The 17,921-nt window shown below is 57.9% G+C and overlaps 1 protein-coding gene across 1 annotated transcript; it reads left to right on the top strand.

The window, feature by feature from the left end:
* Positions 1-5,967: 5,967 nt before the first annotated feature.
* On the top strand, positions 5,968-17,921 carry WNT6 (Wnt family member 6; the record flags this gene model as incomplete). Its single annotated transcript, XM_082658611.1, has 4 exons — positions 5,968-6,047; positions 15,008-15,228; positions 15,456-15,790; positions 17,460-17,921. The coding sequence occupies 4 exons, from the start codon at positions 5,968-5,970 to the stop codon at positions 17,919-17,921; spliced, it is 1,098 nt and encodes a 365-aa protein (XP_082514737.1).

Genomic DNA, 17,921 nt, shown 5'->3' with positions numbered 1-17,921 from the left:
AGACGATTCGGTGGTTTTCCTCATGTGTTCTGCGGACACATCCTCCTCTCATCTGACTGATTCTCAGAAGTGGTTGATATGATCGCCCACTGCCCATGCTCTCTTTCCTTGGCTTCTGTGAAAGCACAGCGCTCCTTTCCCCCTCCTGCCTCTGTGGCTCCTCCTCAGTCTCCTTTGCAGCTTCTTCCCCTTCATCCAGCCATGAAACATGACTTCACGAAGGCTGCTCTCACTCTGCACTCTCCCCTGGGCGATCTCGGCCTGCTCTCGGCTTAATTACACCCTATCCCAGAATGACTCAGCCCCGGCCTCCCCTCTGAGCTCCAGACCCATACATCCAACTGCATCCTCGACAGTTCCTTATGTTTCGAAAGCATCTTTAATTCACGTCCCAAATTTCCCCACTGAACCTTGCCTAATGCTGGTCCTCTCCCGGCATTCCTTGAGTGGACGCACCACCATTCATCCTGTTGGGCCAGTTAAAATCCCAGAGGCTTCTTTGCCACCTCCCTCTTCCTCACCCCATTTCCAACCTCTCCACAAGTCCATTGACCCTACTTCCTCCACAGTGGTCAGTGCTGTCTGCTTCTTTCCTCGCCTCTGCCATTGACGCAGGTGGACGCTACAGAGGCTTTTCCGGGCCACTTAGAGCCACTGCAGAGTCTCCTAACTGATCTTCCTCCTTCCACTCTGGCCCCTCTCCTACCTCCTCTTCACACTGTGGCCAGAGTCACCTTTGCGAAATGTAGAAGCGACCATGTCACTCACTGTCCCAGTGAAATCTCCACTGCTTCCTATTGCTTTTTGAAAAAACATTTTATTAAGATAACACAGAAAAGAACATAGAACAAATGTACAATTGAACACCCTTGAAAGCAACTGCCGTGAAAGGAGGCAGCACCTTGCCAGCCATCCCCCTCCATGTGCCCTCACAAGAGAACAGCCCCCTTCCCCCACCCTCCTGCCTTCTCCAGATCCCTGCAGGGCTTTCACAAGGCTGTTCCCTCTGCTAGAAATGCTCTTCCTTCCCTGTATCTCCCAGTTAACCCCAACTTATTTTTGTATCTCACTTGGAGGGTTCCCTCCTCAGAGGGGCCTTCTCCACCTTCCCGGATTTGATCGACCCTCCTCCTTGAGCCTCTCGCTGTGCGCTCCCTTCTCCTCTGCAGCACAGGTCAAGGTTGTGATTTTTCCACGTCTGTGACGTGATGTGATTAACGACCATCAGCCCGAGGAGGGTGAGGGTTGTGTTTGCTTTCGCTCACCGTTGTCTCTCCGCTGTCTAGCCGGGTGCCTGGTACATAGTATGTGTTTGATTAAAAACTTGCTGACTGCTGTCCGGGGAGAGATAGGCAGCAGACACCACAACTAGGAAAGGGTCTGGGTCTGGAGACCTGGATGGAGGAGGTCTGATTCCCTGAGAGGTGAGGGCTGAAACAGTGGGGATAGGTGGTGTGATCTGGAGAAGAATGACGCAGTGAGAAGAGGACGGGGACTTGTCTCCAGAACCCCCGAGGCCATGCCAGGGTTCTTCCAAGGCAGGAGCCAGGCCTGGATGGGGATGGTTGGAGAGGCTCCTGGGCCCAACCACTCCCGCTCGGGGCCACTGGGGCTGAGCTAAGTGGAAACAAATGTTCCCTGGCTTCCCCCCAGCCCAGTTCTGGTGGGCGAGCAGCAGCCCCTCCTTCTCAGCCCCTGCTCCCCCCTCCCCCTCCTTCCAGCTCCCCTGGGTTCTTTTTCCCTTTGACTGATGGGGTGATGGGAAGGCTGGGTGCGTGGATAGGGTTGAGAGATGTGGAAGATGTGAGGCCGGTGGGCTCTGTGCGGAACCAGGTCCTGGGGTGGGGGGTTCCCTTGGATAAAGACCCAGAGGGAGTCTCAGGGAAACCTGACCTGCAAGACAGGGAAAGACTGGTTAGAGCTGGGAACCAGGCATTTGAGTTCCCACTCTGGGCTGGAAAGGCACATTCTCATGATTTCAGGTGGGCTGCGAAAGCTGGAGTAGAGCATCTGGGATTCAGAAGGGTGAGGAAAGTGATTCTCTCTTTTTTCTATCTTTTTTCTTCCCTCTGTCTCTCTAGAGGGCTGGCCTTTCCTCTCTCTGTTCTCCTGGGACCCAGAGACCTAGTGCCCTGAGGAATTCTCCAGTCCAGTCACCACCCTGAAGGAATGAGAGCTAGGTCCCATTGCTGGGGAAGGAGGGAGGGAGGGATGATGGTAGGGAGGGACAGAGAGAGGGAGGTGATTGGGAGGGGAAGGGTCACAGGCCCAAATTCCTGGGCTCCTGCAGCTTCAGTCATTCTGAGAAACAAAGAAACAGAGAAAGTGATTTAGAGACAGACACAAATAGAGACCGAATTATGGAGATGGGAGAGACGTGAAAAGACACACAGAAAGACAGTGAGAGAGAGAATCCGACAGACAGAGGGCTCTGCTTTCCCCTGCAGCGATTCTGATGTTATCTGTCTCCAGCTGCCTCTCTCCCTCTCCACAGTCCCCACCTCTGCCCCTCCTTCCTCTCCAACCCCACAGCCAGACACCCCTGTCTCTCCTTCCCCACATCTCTTTTGCGACGAGGCCTAGACCTAAGGCAGAGAGATGGGGGAAGAGGTGGAGGGGGCCCAGAGGACAGAGGGAGAGGGATCAGAGTGGCACCATCCCATTCATGCTGCAGAGGTGATGTGTGTGTGCGTTTGTGTGGGCATGTGATCTCCAGGGAAGCAGGCATGTGTCTCAGCCTGAGCCAGCCCAACTGTGTGTCCATCCAAACCTGTGGGTGAAAGTTACCCAGCATTGTCTAGGAGAGGTGAGGGAGTCCTGTGGTTTCTGTGGGGTATCTGGAAGTCTGTGCCCAGCTGTGGGTGTGTACGAGTGTGCATGCGTGTGCATGCATCTTGATCTGTCTTTGTATGCCTCTGGCTCCATCTCCTAGTTTCCCAGCCCTGCTCCGTGGAGGGTCTTCTAAAGTGACAGTGATGGACTGAAGCCTCAGGAACATCTGAACTCATCTCTCTGAAGGTTTGAGGGCTTAAGGGCAGAAGTCATTGCTCTAGCTCTGACCAGAGGCCAGCCAACCCCTCGATGGGGTGCAGAGAAGGCAGAAGGCAGTGGGCAGAGGCAAGGTTGCCCTTGGGACAGGGGCCCTGGGAACTGGGGCTTCGGGAGGCCTGCCCATCACAGGCTGCAGCCCACCCCTCCCCTGCCTCAGTGCTCCTGCAGGCACTACTGGGCCGGCTGACTCTGAAATGGGATTCAGGGGTGCATTGGTGGGGGGAGCACGAGGGCTTGAGGAGTCCAGATATGGCCAAATATTCTACAAGGTCTGGCCAGAGAGAGTACTGCCGGAGGGGTGGGGCCTTCTGCGTGTGTTTGTAGGAAAGGTGGGGGGTGGGGGCAGAAAGGCTGCCTGCGGGGGAGAAGGCTTCTTGGCAAACGCCCCAGTTTCCTGAGCTGATCCCTGCTCCCTGCCACTGCTCCCAATTCTGTTGTTTCAATAACATCATTTTTATCCACCCCACAGAGAGACCGTGTCTTAGGAGGGGGAGGGGAGGGGCAGGGCTAGAGCATGAGGGGGTGGTAATGGAGAGAGGCTGGGGTCTGGAGGCAGCAGGGACTAGATTTGGGGCGATCCCTCCTCAGGCAGAGGCAGGGCAGTCCCAGAGCCCTGGTCCCCTGATGACAAAGACAAATACATTAAAATTCTTGCCTCGGAGAAGAATGCAGGATAGGGAGAGCATTTCATAATCTGCAATAACAGTAGCAGGGTGGGGGCGGGGGACCGGGGGGGGGCAGGGGGTTCAGAACCCAGGCAGTGGTCCCCAGGGGGTTGGTCGTTGGTCACCTGCAGCCTCCAGAGACCCCCAGAGCCCTCCAGCCGCCTGTTCAGCACCATCTGGCCTGAGTGTGTGCCCAACCTGGGCATGTCATTGAGTGTGCAGGGTCTGGAGTTGGCACTGCCCTGCAGCAACAGCAACTGTGTATAAAATTAAGAGGTGCAGGGGCTGTGTATGGCATCTGGATGCTCTTAAGGGCTCAAATGGGAGGGGCTGCACTTGGGCCATGCCCCCCTGGCTATCTCCCTCAGCCACTAGCCCCCTTCTCTAGAACGCTCCAGCACCCTGACCAGAACTCTCAGTACCCAGTACAAGGAATTAGACTGACTCAACCTGGACACCGGGGCCCTGGAGTGGGGCTCCCAGCAAACCCAGGGGCTTCCCTATGTGCCTAGCCCAATGTTTCTCCATTTCCTTTCTCTTCTCCACTTGCTCATCCTTCCTTTCCCAGATCTGCCTCCTCCCCTGGGATAGGCATCTGTGGTCTTTTATTGCAACCCCAGCCCACCTTGACCCACTTGTGCCCACACTCGGAACCTTGCCTTCTCTCTGCTCACCAGGGTGTTCCTCTTACTTCTTTGGGCAGTGGCCTCATTCCCCAAGTTCAGGTGCTCCCCGCCCCTCCCATTCCAGAAGACCGGGAGCTTTCCTCCAGGTGCCTGAAGTTTCTGCCACACGGGCTTGAGGTCGTCTGTCTGTCCTCTCCACCCAGGAGCACCCTTACAGCTTGATGGCTGCTCTGGACAGCGGTGGCAGGGAGACTGGCCTTTGCTGTGGAATGTCCTGCACCACCTGTCCCTCGGCACCCCTGGGGCACACGGGGCCAGAGGGAGGAGCAGGGACTACAGCTCCCTGCCAGCCCGCTTGGTGTGATGAATGGAGCTGTCCTTCCTCCCCACGGGGCCTTTGATCTCCCCCCGTGGGGAGGGGGCCAGGGGCATCAAAGACATTTTTGTGGCATTAGAGAATCAGATAAACGCCATCTCACCTGCAGCTGGCCCTCCCACCCCCTCTGGCCCCGGCCAAGTTGGGGGGAGCGGCCTGAGGCAGGGACCCACGGACCCACGAGGCCCGGCTGCAGCGAGTTCTGACCCTTCACTCTCTTGGAAGTCTGCAAGCTCCACTCTGTCGCTCGCCTACACGTGCGAGCGCTGGATCGCAGGCCATAAAGAGGTTCTTCTTGCTGTGTCCTCTCCCCTCCGCACCTCCTCCCCTGAAGTCGGGCCTGATGAGGCGGGGGCTGGGGAGGAGAGTGGAGGCCTAGCGCTTCCTCCCGTGCTCAGGGAAAGGCTGAAAGAGGGGCGTGCGGCGCGGAGGCCGGGTCCGGTAAGAGGTGACCCCTCCGGAGTGTGCCCATCGGGCCGTCGAGTTCGACACCCCTAGCCGGAGCACCCAGCGCCCGGGGCCAACTTCCTCTCCTGGCCCCCGCTCCAGCATCCCACTCCGCACCGCCCCCCAACCCAAACTCCCTCATTCCTGGGAAGTTTTCTCTCTTTACAGTCAACAAACCTGTCAAACGTCTCTCTTCCAGCCCGTCCCCCATTCCTCAGCTCCTTTTCCTTCCCCCGCTAACCCTTCTCCACCCTACTTCCCCGCCCCTCCTTGCCCCCGACTCCGGGCGGCGGCCGGGGGCTCCCAGGCGGTGAGAGGCGAGGTGAGGGGGCGAGGCGGGCGGGTCCCCCAGCCACGAGCGCGCTCGGGCCCCGCCCCGGGACCTCGCTCCCGCCCTCCGCTGAGCTCTGCGCCCGCCGCCCCGGGGCGCTCGGCTCCCTCCCGAGAGTCCCGCCGCCTGACTGTCGCAACTGCCACCCCCACGGCCCCCCTGCCCCCCGCCCCCGCCCCGGCCCCGCTCCCCTCCCACCCCCACCCCCGGCTCTGATTTCTTCTCCCGAGCGAGCTCGGCAGGAGACACAGGCGCTGGCTGCCCCGTCCGCTCTCCGCCTCCGCCGCGCCCTCCTCGCCCGGGATGGGCCCCCCCGCCGCCGCCGCCGCCGCCGCCGCCGCCGCCGGAGCCATCGCCTCCCGGCCGCCGCCGCCGTCGCCGCGCTCGCCCTGAAGCCCGGGCCCCCGCGCGCACCGGCTGGCCCCGCAGCCTCGTCCCCTGGCCGCCTCGGCCCGCGGTAGAGCTGTCACGATGCAGCCGCCCGCGCCCTCCCGCCTGAGGCTGCTGTTCCTGCTGCTCCTGTGTCCGGCGCACGTCGGCGGACTGTGGTGGTGAGTACTGCGTCTGACTGTCCCCGCGGGGCTCCTGGAGCTCGAAGGTGGGGACCTCGGGACCGATAGTGGGGCTCTGAATTGCGCTCCTGCCGCCTCCGGGCTCTACCTGTGCGCAGAGCCCAGCCGCCGGGCAGCTGGAGACGTGAGGGGGAGGTGCGTGCCGCTCCTGCCAGCCTCCTCCAGGGGCACTTCTGAAATGCCACTTAGATATGCCCACACACCCCCGCTCCCCCCTTACATTCTACTGTGTTTCCTTCTCCTGTGTCCCACCCCAGATTATGCGCCCAATCCAGGTCACCAAGGAATTGGCAGATGGGTAGGAAAGACATTGGGGAGACGGGCAAGATCTGTAGTCTGAGATCCGAATAAAAGAGTCTGCGAGGAGGGCTTTGGATTTAGGGGAGGAGGGCTGGATTTGGGGAAAAGAGGGGAGCAAGGTGGGAAGCCACAGGCGGAAAGACTCAAACAGCTGCCTCTTCCCCGCCCTGCTTTGCCCACAAACCCACCAGCTTCTGTCTGGGCTCCTCCAGAGTGGGCGGTAGGGGCGGGAAAAGGAGTGTAAAGGGGAAACCGAGTCAGAACCTTAGCTTTCTCTACTTCCTCCTCCCCGACCAAAGAGGAGGAAAGGCAGGAAGGGACCCGAGCCTATGCCCTTCCATATGTAGGGGTCATGGGTGAAAAAATGTGCAGCTCGGGACGTACTGGGAACCGCGGAGGGTCCTGGAGGAAGGGAGGGAGGCCTGGCCAGCCAAGGGTTGGGGACGTCTTCCCAGACCTAGCCTCTCGACTTGGCCCTAGCTAGAGCAGACGCCTAGGCAGCTAAGGTTGAGGGAACTTTGAGTCTCGGGAGGTGGACAGAGGCTGGGGAGGTGGGTGCCCGGCCGGGACCGCTCAGAGATCCGGATCCCGTAGACTTTTTTTTCCTTCTCAGTCTCAGGAGCAGCAAAGACCCGCCCGGAATAGTTGTGTTTAGAGAGGAGGGACTTGGACAATACCGCTGGTGCATCAGCCAATCGTAAGAAGGCAAGGTCTTGTCTATTTGCATATCACAATGTCACTGGCTGGATTCTCTACCCTCCACTCCTCTCCCACCCCGGGATTTGGAAGAAGGGGTGGGGCAGGCAGATCCTTCTCTTCTAGGAAGATAGCTGGATGCCCACACAGGGAGCTGCTGGCCACCATCCCACTTCCATGATGTGGGAGAGAAGTCCCTCAGGGTGTCGCTGAGGGGACAAACTGAGGACGACCGAGGTCCTGGCTAGGGAACATGCGTCCTTTGATCCTGACTTAGAATAATGCAGTAGTAGCTTTGAAATAGACAGACCTGAGATCTAATCTCCCCCATTTGTTAAGTCTGTGACTTTGGGCAAGCCACTTCTCCCTGCTCCCAGATGTCTCAACTGTAGAACAGGGAGTCAGTCCCCCTAGCTGGCAGGCTCCATAGGAGGATTATGTGGGATGACCTACAACATAATTGGACATTAGGAGGTGCTCCTAAATGTAAGTCTCCTCCTCGACACCCCAGGTTCTGGCCAGAGTCCCCATGGGTGAAAAGGGGGATTAATTTAAATGTAAAATCCAGGGTCCCCAGCAAAATTTTGTAAAGGCATCTCTATCTCTTGTTCCCCATGCACACCTTTCCTAACTTTGCCCTTCCTCAAGGTATGGGGACAGGGGTCTCTCCCTGATGGCTGTTGCCTTCCCTTCCCCCTGCCCCATTTGTCCCAATTTTCTCATCCTTCCAGTTAAAAATACCACTTCCTCCATGAAGCTGTCTCTCTGTCTTCCCTCCCTTGCCTTCTCTGTGCTCCCACTGCACTCCATGCATTGGGCAACTATGCCAGTTATGCATTTTACTGACAACCATCTCCTCTTGGGTCTCTTTTCCCTGCTCCTGGTAGGCCAAGCATTTGTCTTTAGGGCCCGGAAGACTGAAGGTGCTGGGGACAGTTTTATGGAGTGTTGCTGAGTTCATCTTTCTGGGGTTTGTATCCATGGGGGTTCCTTTGTTTAGGAAGGGCTGTTGGGTGGGAGCCACACCAGAGGGAGAGAGACTTGGTCCCTTGGAGACTGACCCTGAAGCTGGAAAGCAGGGAGTGGGGGAGGAGGTGAGGAAGGCAGGTGTGGGAGAACACAGAGGCCTTCATGGCCACAGCTGCAGGGCGAGCCGGGTGAAGAGTGAGGGGTTGGGATGATAAGGTGTCTGGCGAATGCCTCACTCAGATGCTTCTGAGAGGCTCCTGTCATTCCTTGCCCCCCACCCCGGAGGCTTCACCATAAGTAAGAGCTTCTTCAGGCCAGGAGATTCTAGGCTGCTCCCTGATGCCTAGGACTGGTTTGCTGGACCTCTTCTCTCTGCTTCTCAGAGAAGCCAGGCCAGAGCTCTAGCGGTGGACAGGAAAGCAGCTGGCCTCGCAGCAGCCCACTGAAGTCCAGGCTGACATTCTAGCAGCAGCCAGGCTGGGAGGAGACAGGACCCCAGGAACTCTGAGCGACTGGACTGTCCCGGTCAGGAAAGGAGGGTCCTGGAGGAGAGCGGCCCAGGCCCTGGAATAGGCTCAGGGACCTGGCTCCAGGTCCCGGAGAAGTTTCGCTTCCACTTTCTTTCCCCCTCCCCCATCTTCTCCGATGCAATGCATGCTTTCTAAACTCTGCCTCTGGCCTCTGTCTGTCTCTCTCCCATCTGTAACCATATCTTTGTGAATTGCAGAATCCCAGATTCCAGGACACTGGCCAGGCTCTCTGGAGGTCATCTTGTCCAGCTTACTGCCTCCAGGCCATCCAGCCTATGCTCTGGCCCTGACAGATCCCGTTCTGGTCATCAGCTCCCACCTCTCCTATCCTGCTCCCTGCCCCCCTTCCCCCCTCCCCCGGGAAGTTCTTCTCAATGTCTGACCCATCTTTATTTATACCTCCAATCAGTGGACGTAGAAAATAGCTCACTCTCACAGAATACCCAGATCAATCTCCCTTCTTCTCCCTTCCTCTTTCCTATTTCTGTTTTATAGTTTCTATGAAAGAAACTAACCCTCCCCTCGTTCCACTAGGAAAAGCACCACTCAGTCTCACTCCCTTCCCCCATCTCATCTTGCCTCCCTTCCCTATGGAAACAGGAACAGACGCCTAGGACAGCCTCACCTCTAGTCCCTCGGGGAAGCAGGGAAAGGACCCAGGCTTCTTCCCGACACCCCGGTTTTCCAGTTGTGAGCCCCCCCACCCTTCCCCATCCCCTCTTCCTCTGGGGCCCCTGACCCTTCATGGGCACTCCTGTGGCTGGCCCCACAGACTCAGGATGGGGCGGGGGTGGGGTGGCCGTCCAGCACCCCCTCCAGGCCTCCCGCTTTGGCAGCTTCCCCTGGAGGGAGACAATGGGGCTGTGAGCAGAAAAGGGCAGGGGCAAAAGGAGGCTGGCTCGGTCCAGGCCAGAGCATGCCCTGAGCCCACCAGAGTCCTGGCACTGTGACATTTCCTGTGGGGCGCAGCCCCCTCCTGCCCCGTTCTCATCACAAGCCAGGAGTTGGTGGGGGGAGGTCAGTGGGAGGCTTGATCACCAGGGCCCAGTGAGGGGGATTCCAGAGTGTGTACTTTGATGGAGAAATCCAGCTGTGGAGGGGATGAGGCGAGGGTGGAGCGGGCAGCCAGGCCTCGGTCAGGCTGGCAGTAAGGCACCCAGCCAGCCAGAGCAGGAGGCGCTGGGGAACGCAGAAGCCGGCCCCTGGGGGCTGGAGAGGGCACCCTCTAGCCTGCGCCTTCCTTCCTGCGGGGGGCGGGCGGGGTGGGGGGGTGAGATCTTGGGTGCTTCCCTGGACTGCCTGAGGAGGAGCTCCGGGAGGGAAAGGTCGCTGGGAGGGTTCTTCACCCACTTTCCACCTGGCCTCCAGCTCGGAGCCCTCTGTTTAATCCAGAAACGAGATCTAGAAAGGACTTAGAGATCGTCTGGTCCAATCTTCTCACTTACAGTGAGAACTCTAGCCAAAGCTCAGGGACAGGAGGTGACTTGCCCAAGGCCCCCCAGAATGCAAGTTGCTGAGGGCTGGGACCGGGAGCCCACCTCCTGCTGAGTACCGCACCCTTGTGTGCTGTGGGGCTCAGGAAGGGGGTACAGGGCCTTCCACGGGCCCCTTCTGCTCCCCCATCCCCACCCTCACACAGTGCTCCCCACCTCCGCGTGGGAGAGCGGAAGGCACATGACAGATGCTCACCGGCATATCCAGTGGATGGTCACTGTGTCCATGCCTTTGCCTCCCACAGCCCTGACCAATGGGAAGCCCTCTTCTGCAGTGAAGTCATTCAGGGCAGGAAAAGCCCCTGCCTCTTCCAACAGCAATGAGGAGGAGAGAAGTGTGAGGAGGTGGGAAGGGCAGCACCCAGCACAGGGCAGAGAGAACCAGATTGGGCTGGGGTGGTGGGGGGCCGTGGGGAGGCAGGGGTTAATGGAGCTGGGGCATCACTGGCTTTGATGTGGTGGTCGGGGAGGGGGGAGGGACAGGGGGAGGGGAGCAGTAATTACCGAGTTAGACAGAGCAGGACAGGACAGGCGGGCCGGGCACAGGCCCGGGCCCAGCTGCCTCAGCAGCCGTCAGGCAACATTTTTCTGCCCCTTCTCCACCACCCACCTCCCCCACCCCTGTGCAGCCCCCGCCCACGGCCCCAGGGCTCAGGGCTCCCTCTGCTGGCTCTTGGGAGTGAGGGTCAGACTAAGGAGCGTGGGGAACTAGCGGGGGGCTGGCTGTGAGACCCTTCAGAGGAGCAGGCATCAGAAGGATCTGTGGTCCTCTCGGCCTCAAGAATCCACCGACCGAGGAGTGCTCGATGGGGAAGGGAGGGGTCCTGGAGGGCGCTCCTGGTCCACAGGCTGGGCTGACAGGGGAGGAGGAGACACTGGGATCCAGGCTAAGTAAGGGCAGAGAGTTGGAGAAAAGCATGTTCTCAGGAATTCACAAACGCTGCCTGATTGCCGTGTGCTGTGCAGGCCCAGGAGATGATTAAGGGTGTGAATGGGAAGACAAAACACTTGTGGAAGTCCACTCTCTGGACAGGCTCTTTTCACAGGTAACCTGGGAAGTAGGCAGGTATTATTTATTTCCATTTTACAGTTGAAGACACTGAGGCTCAGAAGGTTAAGTTTCATCATCCGTTCAACCAATGATAAGTACCAGCTTCCCTTGCTAGGGACTTGCTAACATCATAGAACCAGCAAATGGCAGAGCCCAGACACAAACCCAAGTCCGATGGGTCTTCAGACCCCTGAGTGTGCTCTGCTGATGACGTTTACTTCTTCCTGAGGGCCTTGTCTCGAGTGAGTTCATATCTAATTGGAGAGAGAGGACAAGAAAACAGGACAAAATGATTATGCCCCTCGCAGCATAACAAACACCCCCCAAATGAGTGCCACTTGGAGTGATGCAAGTCGGGGAGGTCAGTGAGGGCTGGGGCCCAGGGGAGGCTCCTTAGAGCAGGTGGGATCTGAGGCGAGTTTGGAGAGATGCTGGGTGAGATTTTGATGACTTAGGGGTGGCGAGGGGTGGCTCTGAGTTAGCCAACCCTGCTCAGAGTAAGGGCTATGTGGAGGATGGCATGCGAGGCCACACGAGGTATCCGAAGACCGCAGGTGGCCGTTTCCTCCGGTCCCTTTGGTTTTTAAAATATTCACCTAAATTTCTCTCAGCGGGGATCCCTCCACTGAGTGGCCAGGGTCAGTCACCTCTCTTCTCACCGTGCTCACCTGTACAATAAGGGTGAAGTGGGTGGAGCTGGACTAGAGTATCTCTGACATTCTCTTCCGCCCTCTGAATCCAGGAATGGAAAGGTAAGTTAGGCCAGAAACCCGGACCTCCAAGGCTTAGATCTACAGATGTTGTCAGTAGGAACTGGCTGCCCCCTGACCAAGGTCCCTGGGAGGGAGATCTTGGCACAGGCCGTGCCAGCTAGAATGGCCAAACCCAGGCTTGTCCCATCTTGTCCACATACTGATGTCTTTTAGGGCTAGTCTTGTTTTTTCTATGCTGGAGTGACTGTTTAGGATCTCAGATCCTACATGTTATATATTATATATTTCCTACCACCACTGTGCTCCCGTCACCGCCCCCGCTCCAAACACGCAGATGCTCCCAAACGGGCACATCCTCTCTGGGCTGATCTCAGACGGATGCTAACTCAGAGGCCCCGACAGCAGAGTTCATTCCCTAAGGAAGCAGAAGGGAAGGAAGGAGGGTAAAGGAAGAAGGAAGATGGGGGAGTTCTTTGTTGATGCTCTTAAAGATGGTGTTAAAGTTAGACGGGATATTCAAGCCTCTCTCGCCAACTCCTCACTTTTCTGAAGCCCAGAGAGGGAACTGATTTGCCCAGAGTGGCTCAGCTCACCCAGAGCTGACAGAGACCAGGGTACAAAAGCGAGGCCTGTTGTTTTGCCCAATGCTCCTCTGCCAGTCCCCTTCGGAGTTTCCTTTCCTGTGACTTGAAGATGGGAGTGAGGACAGGAGGGCAGGGAACAAGCTAGTCCCTTGGGATTCTAGCTGCTACTATTGCCCATCCCTCCTCCTGACCGGCTTGTAAACAAGCCTAGTTCCCAGGCAGCCAGCCAGCCTGGGGAGCCAGACCCGGACCAGAAACCGACTCCGGGGCAGCCCCTCAACGCTGTGAAGGGCCAGCCAGCCCCACCTCCTGGAGGGCCCTGCCTCTCATGCTCCTCTCGATTCCTCTCCTATCTCAGGCTCCTGGGAAAAAGACAAGGTCAAGAGGTGTTTCCCCCTCTTGCCTGCGTACCCACACCGTCTCCTGCTTTCCTAGTGCAGGAGGAGGGAGAGGAGACGGATAGGGCAGAGTAACCTTGGGAAGATAAGGCCAGTCAGCCTTGGGAAAGCAGGGAGTTAGCAGAGGGCAGGATTGGGGAGGGGAGAGTGGGGAACTTAGCGGCATGGGGGTGGGGCGGGGAAGATGGGTTTGCAGGGCCCCAGACTCCCAGGTGGAGTTCTGGACATACAGGTGGCAGAAGAGGAGCTGGACAGCTGTGGGGAGGCCCGCTTCCCTGCCTCTGAATGCGGCGGGGGAAAAAGAAAATGTTTGAGGAAGCTAATTAGGAGTCATGAAACCACATGTGGACAGGGGCCTGGGCTCAAGTGAGGACCTTCTCCTTAGATGGCTCATTCATTCATTCAGAAACATGTATTAAATGGTATTCATTGTAGTATTATAGTAATTGTTCATAATATGCAAATTTTCATTAAAAATGGGAGGGGGGATACAAATTAAGTAGCTAAAAATCTGCCATGGGAGACAAAAGAAAATGACAGTCCTAACTGTCAACGTGCTTGCTCCATAGTCTTATCTGCCGACCTTGTACAGCCATGCTGGAAGCTGCCCCCCAATCCTTTTTGTAATGAAGTGGGATAAGTAGGTGGAAGGCGGAAGGAGAGAGGAGAGAGAGAGAGAGAGAGAGACAGAGACAGAGAGAGACAGAGAGACAGAGAGAGAGACACCTAAGGGCAGGGTTGGGGCTGGACCTTCCCAGGCTACAGTTGGAACGCAGTGATGGGCAGGTCCTAAGCATGGAGGAAGAAAGGTCTGGACTATAAGTCTGTCCACTGAGGAGAGAACCTTGGCTCCTGGACTACTTGGGTAGGGGTGATGACAATAACCTGATAGGGTGGTGGTGTGTGTGTGTCACAGGGGGTGGTAGGAGATCTTAAAGGACTGAGCTTACACATCTTCCTGCAACCACGTCTTCAAACATCTCACTCCTCAGTGTTGAGAAGTTCTAGCTTAAGACCTAAATTCCTCCTGCTGCTACGTAAGCCCATTACATCTCCTTGCTCTGGGGCCAGAACGTGCCTAGTCAGCACGTACCTACAGAGCAAATGGGGACAGTGGGGCGGATGCACACGAAGGCTAAACTGAAAAGTAGGCCATCTTGACCTTTGGCACCTATCCACCAGCATTTTCCTCATCATTTTCCATCTCTCGGTGCCGCTTCTCCCCACCCAAAATTTTATTCTGCCTTCCGCTAAAGGATTTTTGAGTGGTTTCAAATTACCCTCAGCCCCCAAGTGCTCAAATAAGAGCAATCCAATTGAAGTGGTTCCACCCGGGTGTCGGTACCCAGCCAGTATAACCTTCAGGGGTATGGTGCATGGCAACCAAAAGCTTGCCTTGCTGCCATCCTGCTCTGAAAAGGTCACAGACCCTGGAGCAGGAGAAGGGTCAGTGTCACTTACTTTACAACAATGCTTCAGAGACTCAGTCCCCAGTTCCTTCCTCCTGCTCTCCTGTTCAGGGAAACAGGGGATATCAGGGTGGGAGGGCCCACTTTAGAGATCAAAGATTCACCTTCCTATTTGACAGAAAGAGAAATCTGGGCTAGAGAGACGGTATGACTTTCCTCAGAGGCTCCATTCCCTAGCCACTCTAACCTCCTGTGGCTTTCTCTATCTCTGGGATTGCCACTACTTTTCTAGCATCAGGGCTGATCAGCTGACACATTTCCAGCTTGTGGTCCACTAAGACCAGATCCTTCTCTGTCACTGTCTACTTTTCTTTGGTATCTCTTTATGATATATACTTTCTTTTCTTTGACAGCCTTCTTGATCTTTCTTCGGTTAATTTCCTCCTTGTCTCCCTTTTGGGCTAGGCCTGTTGAATTTTAACTGTGGCCTACCTGGTGCCAGGTGCCTTCACTTTGAGTCAAATTCCTATAAGGATTTATTAATGAAGATGTACACAGAAGGTTAATACTGAATCCTTGCTCTATAGCAATTTCAGTCTAGAACCTAATTAAGAGGGGACACACAAATGGAATAGTAAGAGAACCAGACAGGATAATCTGAATTTCAGTTGTGGGGAGCTGGTGGGTGAAGAGGCATGTCACAGCTCCTGGCTGTGGGCTGGGCAGGGCTGGTCTCCCTCCCCCTCACCCAAGCTCTTTGAGTCACACCCCTGATCTGCTGTTCTTTGCTTCCCAGGGCCGTGGGCAGCCCCTTGGTCATGGACCCTACCAGCATCTGCAGGAAGGCACGGCGGCTAGCAGGGCGGCAGGCTGAGCTGTGCCAGGCCGAGCCAGAAGTTGTGGCCGAGCTAGCGCGGGGCGCCCGGCTAGGGGTTCGAGAATGCCAGTTCCAGTTCCGCTTCCGCCGCTGGAACTGCTCCAGCCACAGCAAGGCCTTTGGGCGCATCCTGCAGCAGGGTCAGTGTGGGGAGGAGACCAGGAGGGGGCTGCTTTCTCTTCGCTGGGGGATCAGAGGAGAGGGTGGAGGTTTGGGTAGGCTGCCTGAGCCCCACTTCTCCCACGGGTCAAAGGGCACCCTGCCCTGATCCTGTCTCCCAACCCCCCATCACACTGCCTGGCCCACCGCATTCCCCCAGTACCCAGCTTTGGTCCTGCTGTCTGACTGCCCCTCCCCGCCCCCGCAGACATCCGGGAGACGGCCTTCGTGTTTGCCATAACGGCCGCGGGCGCCAGCCACGCCGTCACGCAGGCCTGCTCCATGGGCGAGCTGCTGCAGTGTGGCTGCCAGGCGCCCCGCGGCCGGGCCCCGCCCCGTCCCCCCGGCCTGCCAGGTACCCCTGGGCCCCCGGGCCCCGCGGGCTCCCCCGACGGCAGCGCCGCCTGGGAGTGGGGAGGCTGCGGCGACGACGTGGACTTCGGGGATGAGAAGTCGAGGCTCTTTATGGACGCGCAGCACAAGCGGGGACGCGGAGACATCCGTGCGTTGGTGCAACTTCACAACAACGAGGCGGGCCGGCTGGTGAGTCTGGGCAGGGATGTGTAAGGGTGTGTGTGTGTGGAAATGCGTGTGCGGAAATGTGTGAGTGTGGGCAGCTTTGAAAGGATGTGGGAGAGTGTGGTATGTGCAGAGGACTGAGTTTGTGGAAGGGTGTGGGGAAGTGAGGGTGTGAGTGAGGGTATGCAGTGTAGGAGTTCATTAACGTGTGCAGGGGAGCCAGCGTGGCCATGGGGACCACTTGGGAAGATTGGCTGGGGGCCTGGATGGGCATGTGGGAGGGGAAGTGGCCAGCCTAGAAGAGGGAGTTACTTGGGGGGCCTGGGAGGGCCTGGGGCTGATGGCCCAGTGAGCAGGGTAGGGAGGGGACACCCAGGGAAGAGGACCCAGGGCCTTTAGGGACCTCAGGTAGGGAGGACACACCTCTGAGACAGGACATGTGGGGCAAAGCTTGGGGTAGGTAGGGAGCTGGCTGCCAGGGCAGGGGCAGAGGAGGGAGACAAAGGCTGGGGACGAAAGAAAGGATAGAGGCGAGGTAAAGGTATGGGGTCTGGAGGTAGGGGAGCCGGGAGAAGTGGGGGAGGCCTGGAAATGGACTAAACAGGTCCAAGGGAAAATGGGCTTGGAAAGGAGAGAAGAACGAGAAGTAGATCCTGATGGCAGAAGGGGGTCAGGCAGCGGCCGGAAAGCTGTGATCGAATCTGGGCACTTAACTGGCTGCCCAGCAATCCCAGACCAGTCCCTGTCCAGAGCCCTCGCAGCCTCTCCCCTTCCCTCTGTGATGATGAGGGTCCCATGAGCTCCTGTTTAGGGACTAGAAGCAGTCTGAGTCAGATGTTTACAGGAGGCGATGGGGGGAAAGAGAAGGGGCCTGGGAGCGGGAGGGAGATGTACAGGTCTGTAGATCAGGTTGGCCCCTGGACTCTGAGCTTCCGGAAATGATCTTCCTGGGGCGTTTGACCCCTTAAATCCCTAGTGGGGTTGTGAGTCTTCGACCCCAGCTTCCGACATAAATAGTAAATAAAGGGCAGGACTCCTGGGTTCCAGTTCTCAGTAGTGCGTCCACAGTGGGCCCTCCTGCACCGTATGCCTCAGTTCTAGGTTGTGCTAGGGACCCCCCCACACACACACACATCCTATGTCTTCTAGGGTTCCGGCCTGAGGCATTGGGCAGGGGGGTGAGAGGGGGACCAGAGAGGAATGTCCAGACAGGCCCACATACCTGTCGGAGAGGGTTGGGGAGGGGTGGCGGAGACAGAGCCCAGGCGGCCTGCTCTGCCTGGGGCCCTGAGGAGCAGGAATGAGGGGGTTGGCCTGGCAGGAGGAATAGGGTGCGAAGCTGCCACCTTCCCCACCCGCCTCCCTCCAGGGAGAATCTCTCCCCTGCTGTCCATTATGCTTTCTCCCCCATTCCCTGGCTTTGGATCCTGGAACCTCTACGCTGCATAGTGACCCCCACTCCCCACTTCTCCTACTTCTCCATCATTCTTCCTCCTCCTCTCCGGGCTGTGGGGCCCTTGATTTCCTCCTCCCACTTTGCGCTCTCCTGTTTTGTTTGTTTGTTTTTGGTCTCTGCTCTTTTCTTTCTTTCATCCACCACCCTCCCCATCTTATTTTCTGTCGGTCTTCTGGGCCTCGCCGCGTCCCGCCTTCCGGATCTGTCTCCATCCGCCCGCGCCTCTGCTCCCCGCAGGCCGTGCGGAGCCACACGCGGACCGAATGCAAGTGCCATGGCCTGTCGGGCTCATGCGCGCTGCGCACCTGCTGGCAGAAGTTGCCCCCGTTCCGCGAGGTGGGCGCGCGGCTGCTCGAGCGCTTCCACGGCGCCTCGCGTGTCATGGGCACCAACGATGGCAAGGCTCTGCTGCCCGCTGTCCGCACGCTCAAGCCGCCTGGCCGCGCTGACCTACTATACGCCGCCGACTCGCCCGACTTCTGCGCCCCCAACCGGCGCACCGGTTCGCCGGGCACGCGCGGCCGCGCCTGCAACAGCAGTGCCCCGGACCTCAGTGGCTGCGACCTGCTGTGCTGCGGCCGCGGCCACCGCCAGGAGAGCGTGCAGCTCGAGGAGAACTGTCTGTGCCGCTTCCACTGGTGCTGCGTAGTGCAGTGCCACCGCTGCCGCGTGCGCAAGGAACTCAGCCTCTGCCTCTGA

This window comes from Grampus griseus (genome assembly GCF_964374135.1).
Source record: "Grampus griseus genome assembly, chromosome: 7".
Lineage (NCBI taxonomy): Eukaryota > Metazoa > Chordata > Mammalia > Artiodactyla > Delphinidae > Grampus > Grampus griseus.
Note: the sequence above shows the minus strand (reverse complement) of the source record. Positions and strands in the feature narration are given on the sequence as shown.